This window comes from Pelophylax lessonae, assembly GCF_965119305.1.
Source record: "Pelophylax lessonae genome assembly, chromosome: 13".
NCBI lineage: Eukaryota > Metazoa > Chordata > Amphibia > Anura > Ranidae > Pelophylax > Pelophylax lessonae.
In genome coordinates, this window is record NC_138780.1 from 24,175,706 (window position 1) to 24,190,986 (window position 15,281).

General features: G+C 44.0%; 1 protein-coding gene across 1 annotated transcript in view; it reads right to left on the reverse strand.

The window, feature by feature from the left end:
• Positions 1-6,588: 6,588 nt before the first annotated feature.
• Positions 6,589-15,281, reverse strand: part of LOC309569806 (cathepsin S-like) — a 71,191-nt gene continuing 62,498 nt past the window's right edge. Inside the window, exons 9-10 of the mRNA XM_082275809.1 lie at positions 10,050-10,125; positions 6,589-6,747 (exon numbers count right to left, since the gene is read on the reverse strand). Coding sequence (XP_082131935.1) covers positions 6,648-6,747; positions 10,050-10,125 — 176 coding nt within the window. The 3' untranslated portion in view covers positions 6,589-6,647. The remainder of the gene's footprint in view (positions 6,748-10,049; positions 10,126-15,281) is intronic.

The following is a 15,281-nucleotide window of genomic DNA, read 5'->3' on the forward strand; positions in this document are numbered from 1 at the left end:
TATGGTTTAAGAACTGCAGATCATGTTTTGGAGTGAAATAGAAGCTCTAGGATGACTAATCCACATTTGCCATCGTTTTTCAAACTTGGTTGCGTTGTAATTTTTATATGCTAACATCAATCCATATTGAGCTTGTGTATTTAACCATATAACAACATCAGATACGTTTGGTGCATCATTGGATTTCCATAGTTTTGCTATAGTCAACCTTGCTGCTACTAATACGTTTGCTACTACTGTTCTACACTCTAAAGAATAAAGAACCAGATTTATTCCTAGAAGAGCCATTGCGTAAGTAAGGGGAAGTAATGTGAGGTTAGCAATAAATGTTAAAACTGATTTCCAGGAAACGACTAAGATTTTTGCAGCTCTGTAAAATATGATAAAGGGAACCAATTTGTTCATTGCATTTCCAGCAAGTTGGGGAGAGTGATGGGTATGTAGCACTGTCCCCATAGGGCTTGTTGTATGATGACTTGTTGTGCATCCTCTGATTACCAGCAAACAGTCACTTAAGGTACAGTTCTCACATCCATCCTTACTTCCAATGGCTCATTACTCAATATACAGTCCAGACGTATCTGTTTTTAGTATTAATTGTGGAATTTGGATGGGAGAAGGGAATAGTGGGATACTCCAAATGGAACTATGTACATTGGTTAATGACAACTCTCACTTGGCCTTACTAGGTTGCTTGTGGAAGCAGTCACACTGCTTAAACCATACTGCCACATGTATGGAAAGGGTTAAGTCTCCTTTCTCTCTCCAGCAATAGACTTGGTGAACTACATTCTCTTCAGGATACTCTCTAGCATCCCCTTTACTGACACCCGTTCACTGACTTTTCTAGCTGCAGGAGTGTCCCCACTTAGGTCAGGCCCCTTGACACAGATCTGTACTCACTGTACTGCAAAATCAGATCCTCCAGTGTCTCACCTCTCCACAGGACCTCCTGGTTCAGTTCCTCTCTAGCTCTCTCTAGGCCCTCAGGTTGACTACCTGAGGCTGCATGGCGCCTCTACAGAGGGAGAGGCAGCCGCTCCCTCCCTCCGGGACTCTGCTATCCAGACCAAAGACCCCAAGCACATGTTCTTGTGGCATTTATACAGTATCCCAGCATGCACCGAGGCATTTTCCTCTGACAAATGCCTGTGCACTCATTTGTCAGGTCTCTTCCCACTGTCTATTATTCCTCTATATTGGACCAGTGTGAAACACTCTGCAGATGGACTGAGTTTCACCTAAGCACATAGAGCAGACCTCACTAGCAGATCCTGCTCTCTCGTAGGCAGAGAACAATATAGATACGTATACCTGCAATCCTTCTGGTAAGCAGACAGGATTCAAAAACTATACTCTCTCTCTAGCACCTACCTAGGAGGGTGCTACAGTTAGATTTTGGGAAGTTTATATGTTGTAAGGTAACATCTGTTTAATTTTTTTTGGGCAATATCCCAATATTTAATGCAGGAGGATGCCTTAGTACTCAGAATGATGGCCATATTCCATTGTACCCAAGAAATATATTGGAAAAGATCCTTTTCCTTTTTTAACATATTATTGGTTTTAACAGATTTAGGGAATTCTGAGAGAAGTTTAAAAAAATAAGCATATTCCTTTCTTATCACAAGTTCAACAGGTACCTCCAGATTTTTGATGGGATATTTGTGCTTAATTCTGGGTCATATTCCTTCAATCATTCAAAATGTTTACGTTTTTTTACCACCAACTCATTAAAGTCTAGGGGTAGGTTGACAAAGTAGTTAAAACCCTGTGAAATCCAATTATTCACTGAGATACGGACTCTACAATAGTCCAGCACTCTTAAGGGCACAGGAAAATTAATTTGTTTGCCTAGTTCCTTTGATTTAGAAAATATGTGTTTCCAAGCTATCAACGTGCATTTGGTAGTGAGGAGTTTTGGTATTACGTTTTTAGGAAGCAAAGCATACGCTATAGCTAATGCACACGTCATTGCTTAGTGACTTCTTTTTCAATATTGATTCTTGTCTGAATCAGAAAACCAAAACTTAATTTGGTTAAGAAATGACACATAGTAATAATGTTGAATATCTAGGAGACCCATTCCACCATTATTTTTAGTAGCAGTAAGAATTGAGAGGGCTACTCTAGGTTTTCCATTCCAAATAATTTTTTAAGCTTTAGACTCACCTGGTTGAAAAATGTATTGTTCACTTGGATAGGGAGAGAAAGGAAATAATAAAGGAGTGACAAAATGCAATATTATGTACTGAGGCAACACCCAGAGACTGTGAAATGGCGAGAGTACCCTGACCCCAGCTCCTACTTGTAGCCTTGTTTACTGCCTTAATGTGAAAAAAAAAAAACACTGCTATGTACTAGGGATCGACTGATTATCCGCAAAGCCAATTATCGGAGGGCTGATATCCACTTTTCCCGATATATCGGTATCGGCCCCGAAACTTGCCGATATTATCGATATTGTCGTGATGTCGTCATTGCGTATGTTGCACCACGCGCATTTGGCTTAATCTTCTGCCTTCTTATGCCGCCTCCCTCGCCTTGGACAGCCTCGCCTGGAGTCGGGAGTCTCTCGGGAGTGTATAACACAGCCTTACACCCACCCACAGCAGCCCGGTGCCAGCCACCCACAGCCACAGGCCCTGTACCAGCCAGCTAGCCACAGGCACTGTACCAGCCAGCCACCCATAGCCCCTGTGCCAAACACCCACCCACCACAGGGTGCCAGCCAGCCACCCACCGCAGGGTACCAGACAGACAGCCACCCACCACATAGTGCCAGCCAGTCACCCACCACAGGGTGCCAGACAGACAGCCACCCACCACCAGAGGGTGCCAGACAGACAGCCACCCACCACAGGGTGCCAGACAGACAGTCGACCACCACAGGGTGCTAGCCAGCCAGCCACCCACCACCACCACAGGGTACCAGGCAGCCACCCACCACCACAGGCTGCCAGCCTGCCAGCCAGCCAGCCACCCACCACCACAGGGTGCCAGCCAGCCACCCACCCACCACCACAGGGTGCCAGCCAGCCAGCCACCCACCCACCACAGGGTCCTGACAGACAGCCACCTAGCACCACGGGGTGCCAGCCAGCCACCCACCACCACAGTGTGCCAGCCAGACACCCACCACAGGGTGCCAGACAGACAGCCACCCACCACAGGGTGCCAGCCAGCCACCCACCACCACAGGGTGACAGCCACCCACCCACCCAACACAACAGGGTTCCAGCCAGTCACCCACCACAGGGTGCCAGCCAGCCACCCACCACAGGGTGCCAGACAGACAGCCACCCAACACCACAGGGTGTCAGCTAGCCAGCCACCCACCACAGGCACAGGGTGCAAGCAAGCCAGCCACCCACCACAGGGTTCCAGACAACCACCCACCCACAACAGGGTGCCAGAAAGCCAGCCACCCACCACAGGGTGGCAGACAGTCAGCCACCCACCACAGTGTGCTAGCTAGCCAACCACCCACCACCACAGGGTGCCAGCCAGTTTTTTTTTAACCCTATAATTGTGTCTTTCAAATTTCAATGGAGATGGATGCAGATAGAAAAAGTAAAAGTGTGGTCTGGGACTATTTCTCGTCTCCATCTCCAGGAAAAGCAGCAGTGTGCAACATGTGCACAAACAATGTAAGCAAGGGATCAGCAATTGCAAAAACCAAAAATACGTCAAATCTTTGGGCCCATCTAAGAGTTCATCATGTTAAATGATATCATGCAGCACAGAAAAAACACAACGAATCACAAGGTGAAATACCAGTATTCCACAGGCAACAATAACAGATATGTTTCAGAAAAAAAACAGGTGGCTACATTCGGATGGAAGATCCCAACTGCTGGACAGAGTAATCACAGAGATGATGGTCACTGATAACCAGCCATTTACAATGGTATCTGACTCTGGATTTTGTCCATAGTTGAGCCAAGGTACACACTGAAGATTGAATAAATTGGAAATGCGCAACCAATTAGCAGCAAACTTGGGCGCAGCAGTAACTGAAAAAAGTGTGCCATATCCTGATTGAAATATCAAAAAAAATGGAGAAAAATATGGACTTTATAGGCACTGATAGCAGCTTATAATAAAAAACTTTTTATTGATTGACATTTAAAACCATACAAAATTCCCAAAGGGGGAAATAGTACAAACAGAAACACAATGCATAAAAAATAATGCCTTAGTGTATGTAGACAACATAGGCACCATTTACATGAGGTGGTAATGACAATGATTTACATATCACATAATAATAAGTGGCAGGAAAAAATGTATATGTCACACATCCTGTAGGTCTCATAGACGATAACAGAACCGTAGCTACTATCGTCCCTGAGTTCCACTCATGCGACACTGGAATGGTAGACGATTCATGCAGCCAAATGCCCTACATGTTTCGCTTGAATGAACAAGCTTCCTCTGGAGCTACTGGTACATAACATTCCCTATAGAACCACGTGTCAATTCAAGGTAGGCTTAGGCCGATGTATAAAGAAGGGGGGTAGTAAAAATGAATAAATCATAACGGGGGAGCCTGTTGGAATGAGTTGCCGCAGGATACCAGGAATACCAGGGGCAGATGAAAAATGTCTTTCAAGACACAGAGAGGTATAAGTAGGTAGGTTGCCACAAGGGGCAGATAGCCAAATGTATGCAGGATAAGGTATGCCAGAAAGGAGGTCACTCTGGCAGAGGTATCAGAAATGGAATCATTCCAACAAGCATATCCCCCGGATGGGGAGATCCCCACAAATAGAGCTTTTTTTTGGTGGTATTTGATCACCTGTGCAATTTTTTATTTTTTTGCGCTATAAACAAAAAAAAGAGCAACAATTCTGAAAAAAAAAATCAATATTTTTCACATTCTGCTATATAACATTCTCAGAAAAAAAAAATTAAAAATCAAAATTTTTTAACAATTTAGGCCAATTTGTTTTCTGCTACATATTTTTGGTAAAGAAAATAGCGCAATAAGCGTATTTTGATTGGTTTGCGCAAAAGTTATCGCGTCTACTAACTACGGGAAAGATTTGTAATTTTTATTTTTTATTTTTTTTTACTAGTAATGGCGGCGATTTGCGATTTTTAGTGGGACTGCGACATTGCGGTGGACAGATCGGACCCCTAACTGACATTTTTGACACTTTTGAGGGAACCAGTGACATTACTACAGTAATCAGTGCTAAAAATATGCACTGTTACTGTAATAATGACACTGGCAGGGAAGGGGTTAACATTGTAGATGATCAAGGGTTTAAATGTGAGCCTAGGGGAGTGATTCTAACTGTGGGGGGGGGGGGGGGGCGTGGCTTGTGAAATGACCATAGAGACATGTGTTCCTATATAGAAGGATCACAGGGGCTCTATGATCATTCCAGGGAGAAGAATGGTCAGCTGTGTTTACCACGGCTGACCGTTCTTCTCTCTCAGCGGGGAACGATTGCCGATGTCAGGCTGCAATCGGAGCCACCTGCCCATGCATCGGCTTCCCCGCTGCTGAATGGGGGCAGGAGCGTGCCGCCGGCGGCGCGTGCTCGCCACCTAGCTCCCTGCTCGCGACCGATGTTGCCCTATGTCGGTTTGCACAGGAGAGCCACATTGCCGCAGAAACCAGTTAAAATAATCACATGTTGTTGCTTTGAAGTCTGAATGACAGACACTTTTTGTTTTATCGAGCTGTATTTACTCACTGCAATTTATAACATCCAAGTGAAAGATATAACACCAACATGTCAGAAAACAATAAACAAAAAAAAAGTCCAATAAAACAGAATCACTGGGTTGGAAAAAGGATTATTGTAAATCAGGTGTAGCAAATCACCTTCTCAATGGCACACAAAGCCATTTGACTTTCAAGTGTGATCACCCGTGGTCATTTTGATTAGCTCAGCATGAAAAAAGCTTTCCTGGAGCATTCCAGTCCCTGGTAGTGTAACTGAAGCAAACAATCAACTATGGATGGCAAGGCATTGTCAAAAGATTTTTCGGGATACATTTTTAGACAGGCACAAGTCAGGAGATGGATAGAAAACAATTTCAAAGGCTTTATAAATGCCTAGAAGTACAGTTAAGTCTAATATTAAGAAGTAGAAGGTGATTGGTACAACACAGGCCCTCCCTGGATCAGGTTATCACTCCAAACTACTAAAAATGGAACTGGAGATCTCAGATCTCAACAACATAAAGTCTTAGGTAGACTTCATTGGCAGGATTAGTAGGTATTTCTGGAATTTAGAGAAAGCAGTAAATGCCGATGTACTTCTAATTGTTGCAGCACATATTTTTTTTTCGGAGGCTATGTGAGAAAAGGTGGGGCTCAGCTACTATTTTTTGGTGTGACTTGGCATCACAATTCCATAACGTCCAAAACCTTTGTAAGTGAAAGCAACAATGCTTTTAGTTGCCCCCCACCTCCTTTATGTCTTGTTGGTTGATTTTTCCAAAATAAAGAAGCATTGATATCTTGGAAACACAGCATAGATCATTTTATTATTGCAATGAAAAGCCAATCCAAAAATGACCAAATGCAAGGTATGGAAACCAATAGAGTAAAGCCAGCGTACATGTTTCAGCCCAAGTAGGGCCTTACTCATAGCGAGGCATGTAAAGGGTATTCAGCATTTCCACTCTCACACAATCGGAAAGACACAGGAGCTGGCGATTCCACAATGGTTGTCACGATTCCTGGCCATTTTTCCATACCCTTCATTGCCCCAGCCTGCGCCCCAGCTGCAAAGAACATATAGAAATAATATTATAGATGCAGAAATTTGGCATGTTGTTTTAAAATACTCTACAGAGTTCTAGTAGAATGCCGCTTTTAAAGGAATGTTATCATTAAATATGATCTCTGGCTGTCCTCAACTACCACTCTGAATTAGTCATCGACCAATATCCTTTTTTTTATTGCCGATACCGATATTTCGGTCATCGCATAGGTATCGGCCGATGTTGGCCGATATTTTCGTACATTAAAAAATGTTTTTTTTTTTTTTTTACTTGACAGGTACTCTTGTGGAAGGATCTGGAAATATATACCTCTTCGTGTTTTTTAACAGAGGGTGAAATCAGGGAAAGGCTGGATAAACTTAACACAAACAAATCACCAGGCCCGGATGGCGTACATCCGAGAGTACTCAAGGAACTCAGTAAGGTTATATCCAGACCACTGTTCCTGATCTTTGCGGACAGTATTAGGACAGGAGATGTACCAGGGGAGTGGAGGAAAGCTAACGTGATTCCAATATTCAAAAAGGGTCAGAGGCATATACCGGGAAATTATAGGCCTGTCAGTCTGACATCAGTAGTATGTAAACTTCTGGAGGGGATGATAAGGGACTATATCGTAGAGTTTGCTAAGGACAACAGCATCATCAGTAGTAACCAGCACGGGTTTACAAATGGGCGTTCTTGTCAAACCAATCTCTTAACATTCTACGAGGAGGTGAGCTGTGAGCTAGATAGGGGCAGACCAGTGGATGTGGTGGACCTAGATTTTGCTAAGGCGTTTGATACAGTTCCCCATAAGCGCTTAATTTATAAAATAAGGTCTGCAGGTATCGACAGCAGGGTTTGCTCTTGGATACGGAACTGGCTAAAAGGGCGTGTCCAAAGGGTGGTAATAAACAGCGCGTACTCAGACTGGTCTGAGGTAGTAAGCGGGGTCCCCCAAGGCTCAGTCCTAGGACCAACCTTGTTCAATTTATTCATAAACAGCATTGAGGACGGGATCAGTAGTTCGATATCAGTTTTTGCAGATGACACAAAATTAGGCAGGGCAATAACAGCACAGCATGAAGCAGATATCCTACAGAATGACCTGGACAAAATAACGGAGTGGGCAAAGACATGGCAAATGAGGTTTAACGTGGAGAAATGTAAGGTTTTACACTTGGGGACTAGAAACATAAAAGCACAATACATGTTAGGAGGGGAACCCTTGGGAGAATCAAAAATGGAGAAAGATCTGGGAGTCTTGGTTGATGATAGACTAGGCAACAGCATGCAATGTCAAGCGGCAGCTGCCAAGGCTAGCAGAATATTAGCATGCATAAAGAAAGGGATGTATTCCAGAGATAAGACTATAATCCTTCCACTTTATAAAACTCTGGTCCGACCTCATCTGGAGTATTCGGTCCAGTTCTGGTCACCAGTCCTCAGGAGGGATGTGTTGGAGCTGGAGAGAGTCCAGAGAAGGGCAACTAAACTAATTAGGGGATTGGAGGACCTTGATTATGAGGAGTGTCTGCAATCGCTTGATTTATTCTCCCTGGAGAAGAGACGCCTGAGGGGGGACATGATAGCAATTTTTAAATATCTAAATGGGGATCTAGGCTTAGAAAAAAAGCTGTTCAGTCGAAGGGATTGCATGAGAACTCGGGGGCATACAATGCGATTAGAGGAGAAGCGTTTTAACCTCAGGCAACGTGGGGGGTTCTTTACTGTTAGGGCTACAAGATTGTGGAATTCTCTACCACATGAGGTGGTTTCTGCAGGTAGTATGGTGGCTTTCAAAAGACTCTTAGACGTACATCTCAAGGATCAGAACATTCAGGGGTATGCAAGATGATTACAGCCACACACACCTACACAGGTTGAACTGGATGGACTATTGTCTTTATTCAACCTCACCAACTATGTAACTATGTAACTATGTAACTAGTGATCGACCGACATCGCTTTTTTTACTGCCGATACCGATATTTTGGTCATCAGATATCGGTATCGGCCGATATTGGCCGATATTTTCGGACATAAAAAAAAAAATGATTTATGTTTTTTAATGTCTACAGGTACTGTGGTGGAGGGATCTGGGGGACCCCTAAACCCCTCCTCTGCACTTAAAAGCATTCAAAACGCCAGGTTTGGCTGTTTTGAATGCTGTCATTTTTTTAATTTGGCGCTGAGCACCCGGAAGTGATGTCATGACATCACTTCTGGGTTTTTACATGGAGACCCGATTATAGCCGAATGTGGCTTTGATCGGGTTATCTCTTCGGCGGCCGCGCAGGCTGGTTGCCTGGGTCTCCCGGTGGGAGGGGACGAAGACCCTTGGCCGACCTTTGGCTATGGACGCCGGTACCGGGGTGATGCCTCTAGATATCGGCAATATCGGTAACCTAAGGGGCCGATTCCGATATATCGGGGAAAGTGCATATCAGCCCTCAATATATTGGCTTTGCCGATAATCGGTCGATCCCTACTCTGAATGCTAATCATCCCCTTTAGTAGACATCATGGGGTTGATTTACAAAAACTGGAGAATGCAAAATCTGGTGCAGTTCGGCATAGATACCAATCAGCTTCCAGGTATTATTGTGAAAGCTTAATTGAACAAGCTGAAGTTAAAAGCTGATTGACTACCATGCACAGCTGCACTGGCTTTTGCACTCTCTCAAGTTTTAGCAAATCAACCTCATGATGTGACCAAATGCCTAGGTACTTAGTCCCATGATTGGCTAATGTTTAATCTACTGCTCTGTTCCATATTGCTACACACCTTGTCTTCCAGAACGTAGCATTTAGCTTGTGTCCTGCTCCACCAGTCCAGCATTTCTCTGCCACCTCATTCCCAGTGACAGAATGGGGTCCCGCCATGCAGCTAGGTCCATTGGATCTCAAATACTGCGGGTTCAGTCCAAATTGCTTCTGGGGCATTCAATGGTACCCTATAAGTGTCTACTTACAAGCTGGTGAATTCACTAATACAGTTAAGTAACATTTCTATATACACCTTTCCTACAATAGATAAAGAATCTCATGGAATCTAGTACCATTGGGTATGGGGGACATCAATGAGTCCAATACCCAATCCACCATGATATTCTTCTGTTTCATAGCTCAGCTCTGCAGAACAAAGCAAGTACCAATTTTACCTTATTGAATAGGACTTTTTCTACCTGGTTCAGACATTTTGAGGGTCAGGAGAGGCTAGAGGCTACCACAAAAACCTTATTATGGCATAATATTGTGTAGTCATTTGATCCACAAACATTTAAAAGTTTTCCTACTTTTATTTGTAAAATGTATACCTGTTTTTAATCAACCAGAAGGCATTTCCATTTTCTGTACCATATCCAATCACCAGTATTGCATGTCTAAATTCCCCTGGACAGCAGTTGGGTCATAGTACACACCTAGTAAAAAAATATATGTAAAAAAAGTTTAAAGAACACTTCTGCATGTAATAACTGAAAATGAAAAAAACAAAACATATTGATATACTATATGGTCAAAGTATTACAAAAAGTTGACAAGCCCTCTGTGTTGAGTTCAGATGTTTCCAGTGAAGGGTACTGGTAATGACACATCATACAAAGACATTCTACAGTTTGCGCAGTGCTTTACAACGTGAGGGCAGACATTACAATTACAATACAATTCGATACAGGAGGAATCAGAGAGCCCTGGTCATTAGGGATGATCGAACGGTTCGGGTCGACCATCGGTTCGACCCGAACATTGACTGTTCGAGGTTCGGCCGAATTCCGAACTTTTTGCTGAAAAAGTTCGGAATTCGGCAACCAGAACCGACCAAAATGCAATGGAACAGGGACTGGGCTTTAAAAGCCCTTGTTTGGACCAGAACCATCAGTAAAAGCCAATTGAGGGGGCAGGAGAATGCTAGGAATGTGATTGGAGTGACTAGGGGGTCCAGAGGCCAATCATTAGTGAATACGCCCCCCAGTATATAAGATAGCCCCATCAAATCTCTACCATTTTAATACAGGGCTGTGGAAGAGAGTGGAAGCAGTTCTGTTACTTCTGCTCTCAAAGTGTCATTTAGCAATTATTAGTGTGAGGAAAGGGATATCTAGTGTAGTTAGGGTACTATTTTCCACTATAGTTAGATTTAATAATCTAGTTTCTGTAGGGAAAGTGTTAAGTGTAAGGGGACCGTAGTGTAGTGTAGGGTTAACTGACTCTGACTGCTATGGCAGGGTGACAAAACCCTTCCATCTCAGGGTGACCGCTATAGAGAAAAGATCGTTTCACTTAGAACACTTATAGAACTGGATAGTGGCTTCACCCCTGTCACCCTGCTTTTTGTTGCAGGCGTTTATAGGGCTTTTTTGAGGACATGTTTGGAGTCAGGCATGACATCTGAACTTCTGTGTAGGGGTATATATACACACACACATGTATGTATATATACACATACACATATATAGGTGTGAAAGTAGCAGAACACTATGCTTGCGCTAATGAAATAATTAACACCCATATGGCTTCTCTGCTATAACACCTATATATGTGTATGTGTATAAATACATATAAGTGTGTGTGTATATATACCCCTATACAGAATTTCAGATGTTTTGCCTGCTTCCAAAGACCCCCAAAAAATGCCCAAAAAAAACGCCTGCTGCAAAAACACACCTGGGCGTTTTTGTAGCTGGCGTTTTTTTGGTCATTTTTTGGGGCGTCTTTGGAGGCAGGCATAACATCTGTACTTCTGTGTAGGGGTATATATACACACACACACATGTATGTATATATACACATACACATATATAGGTGTGAAAGTAGCAGAACACTATGCTTGCGCTAATGAAATAATTAACACCCATATGGCTTCTCTGCTATAACACCTATATATGTGTATGTGTATAAATACACATAAGTGTGTGTGTATATATACCCCTATACAGAATTTCAGATGTCTTGCCTGCCTATAAAGACCCCCAAAAAATGCCCAAAAAAAACGCCTGCTGCAAAAACACACCTGGGCGTTTTTGTAGCTGGCGTTTTTTTGGCCATTTTTTGGGCGTCTTTGGAGGCAGGCATAACATCTGTACTTCTGTGTAGGGGTATATATACACACACACATTTATGTATATATACACATACACATATATAGGTGTTACAGCAGAGAAGCCATATGGGTGTTAATTATTTCATTAGTGCAAGCATAGTGTTCTGCTACTTTCACACCTATATATGTGTATGTGTATGTGTATATATACATACATGTGTGTGTGTATATATACCCCTACACAGAAGTTCTGATGTTATGCCTGCCTCCAAAGACCCCCAAAAAATGCCCAAAAAAAACGCCTGCTACTAAATCGGCAAGGTGTGAAAATAGCTGAGCCACTATCCTGTTCTATTTCAATTCTACTAAAAACAAACTTTTTTTTTCTGGTTCTGGACATGCTACAGAGCTGACACTTCACAGGTACAATTTTTAGACCCCCCAGACACTAAATCCAAAGAAATCTCATTTTTTTTTTTCAATAATTTTTTTAAATAATTGGCTCTCTATCAAAAATGACAATTTTTAAGAACTTTTCTTTGTGTGATTAATATTCCCTGGGGCATGACCCAGAACCCTAGGCACTTTTTAGGGGCATTTATTGGGTTTTAGGGCTTCAAAATGGTGTTTTTTGATTACCGAAGTTCGGGTCCCTTTGATTTCAATGGGGTTCTGAAATCCGGGCCGAACTTTCGGGAAGTTCGGGTGTTCTGGTCGTACCGAACTTTTGAAAAGTTCAATCATCCTTAGTGAGGAAAGGGATATCTAGTATAGTTAGAGTGCTCCTTTACACTTTAGTTAGCTTCAAAAATGTAGTTTCTGTAGGGAAAGTATGAAGTGTCAGGGTGACCGTAATGTAGTGTAGGGTGAACTGACAGTGACTGCTATGGCAGGGTGACCAAACCCTTCCATAGCAGGTGACCGCAATAGAGAAAAGCTAGTTTCTCTTAGGTGACTTTCGCTTCTGTAATATGGCTTCGCCGCCGCCAGCATTTTTGGCTGCAGGCGTTGCTAGTGATTTTTTGAGCACATGTTTGGAGTCAGACATGACATCTGAACATGTGTATAGGTTGTATATATACACACCAATGTCTGTATATATACACCTGCACATATATAGGTGTGAAAGGAGCAGAAAAAACGACTTGCGCTAATGAAATAATTAACACCAATATATTTCTGTTCCTATCACACCTATATATGTCTAGGTGTGTATATACACCACTATACACAAGTTCAGATGTTTTGCCTGCCTCCAAAGAACCAAAAAAAAAGCCCAAAAAAAAACCGCTAGCGTAAAAAAGAAAAACGCCCAGGTGTGTTGTTGCAGGCATTTTTTGGGGGGTTTTTGGAGGCAGGCAAAACATCTGAACTTTTGTATAGTGTACCTGTGAAGTTTCAGCTCTGTAGCATGTCCAGAACCAGAAAAAAAGATAATTTTTCAGTAGAACAGGGATGGTGGGACCCCTCTTTTACCCTTATATGATCTTTTTTTGGGGGTTCTGAACATGCTACAGAGCTGAAACTTCACAGGTACACCTTTTAGTCCCCCCAGACACAAAATCACACAAAGTTCTTAAATGTTGTCATTTTAAATTTTTGATAGAGAGCCAACTATTAAAAAAATAAAATTTTTTTAAAAAAATAAACATGGATTTATTATCTGGGGGGGGGGGTCTAAAAAGTGTACCTGTGTACCTGTGAAGTTTCAGCTCTGTAGCATGTCCAGAACCATAAAAAAAAGATTGTTTGTATTGGTGCAATTATAGATCTGTAATATGGCTTCTCGCTTTTCACACCTTGCCGGTTTAATAGCAGGCGTTTTTTTTGGGCATTGTTTTGCCTGCCTCCAAAAACCCCAAAAAAATGCCTGTAACAACACACCTGGGAGTTTTTTTTGGGCATTTTTTTGGGTTCTTTTGAGGCAGGAAAAACATCTGAACTTGTGTATAGTGGTATATATACACCACTATACACAACTTCAGATGTTTTGCCTGCCTCCAAAGAACCCAAAAAAGTGCCCAAAAAAAACGCCCAGGTGTGTTGTTGCAGGCATTTTTTGGGGGTTTTTGGAGGCAGGCAAAACATCTGAACTTGTGTACACACACATACTTATATGTATTTTACACTTAGACAGATATAGGTGTTATAGGAGCATAACCAGTGGTGGGATTCAGCCGGTTCTCACCGTTTCCACCGAACCTGTTACTAAGATTTTACAAGTTCGTGGAACCGGTGGAAGCCGAGAGCAGCGGCAGAGACGGCTCTTTAAATCGGCAGTTGCTAATTAAAGAGCCGTCTCTGGGGGTGGACAGCAAAGCTTCCTGCTCACCTCCGCGCTGGCTGCTCCTTGTCATGAGTCCCCCCCCCCCTTCCTGCTCCACTAAGCACAGTCTCCTCTCCTCCCCAGCCAGAGTCCCGACCTCACTCCCCCTCTCCCTCCCCCCCAGTCGGCTCCCGCGCAAGTGAATGAACTGAAGCACACAGCCAGGTGCACTAAGAGAGCCGGAGGACACAGCAGGGATGTCTGCAAGGCTAGCCCCCCTCCTCCCCCCTGTCATACACAGGTCACCCTCGGAGCTGATTGCCCATCCATGCTGCTGCTGGAAGAAGCCCAGGTGACTGTGGATGAGTGTCCTGCAGCTTGGTAAAGGTGAGTGAGATGACCCCATCCCCCACACACCATCCCATACCCCACACTATCTCCCCTGGGGACAGGGACCCCTTCTAACCTGGGAAAGGGGACCCCTTCTCCCCTGGAGTCACGGACCCCTTCTCCCCTGGAGTCAGGGACCCCTTCTCCCCTTGGAGTCAGGGACCCCTTCTCCCCTTGGAGTCAGGGACCCCTTCTCCCCCTGGAGTCAGGGACCCCTTCTCCCCTGGAGTCAGGGACCCCTTCTCCCTTGGAGGCAGGGACCCCTTCTCCCTTGGAGTCAGGGACCCCTTCTCCCCTTGGAGTCAGGGAACCCTTCTCCCCTTGGAGTCAGGGACCCCTTCTCCCCTGGAGGCAGGGACCCCTTCTCCCTTGGAGGCAGGGACCCCTTCTCCCCTTGGAGGCAGGGACCCCTTCTCCCCTTGGAGGCAGGGACCTCTTCTCCCTTGGAGGCAGGGACCCCTTCTCCCCTTGGAGTCAGGGACCCCTTCTCCCCTTGGAGTCAGGGACCCCTTCTCCCCTTGGAGACAGGGACCCCTTCTCCCCTTGGAGACAGGGCCCTGGCCAGGGACCCCTTCTCACCTTAAGGCTTCTGCGTGGCCATCTCCCACCAGGAGCTCCTTCCCTACAGGGGGTTCTGGGGGACCTACTGCTGCCCGACGGGGATGATGAGACCCCTGAGGTGAAACTCACACAAATCAATTTTTTTATCATTTTAGGCCAATTTGTTATCTGCTAAATCTTTTTGGTTAAAAAAAAATCGCAAAAAGCGTATTTTGATTGGTTTGCGCAAAATTATCACGTCTACTAACTAAGGGAAGGATTTCTGTCTTTTTTTTTTGTCTTTTTTTTTTA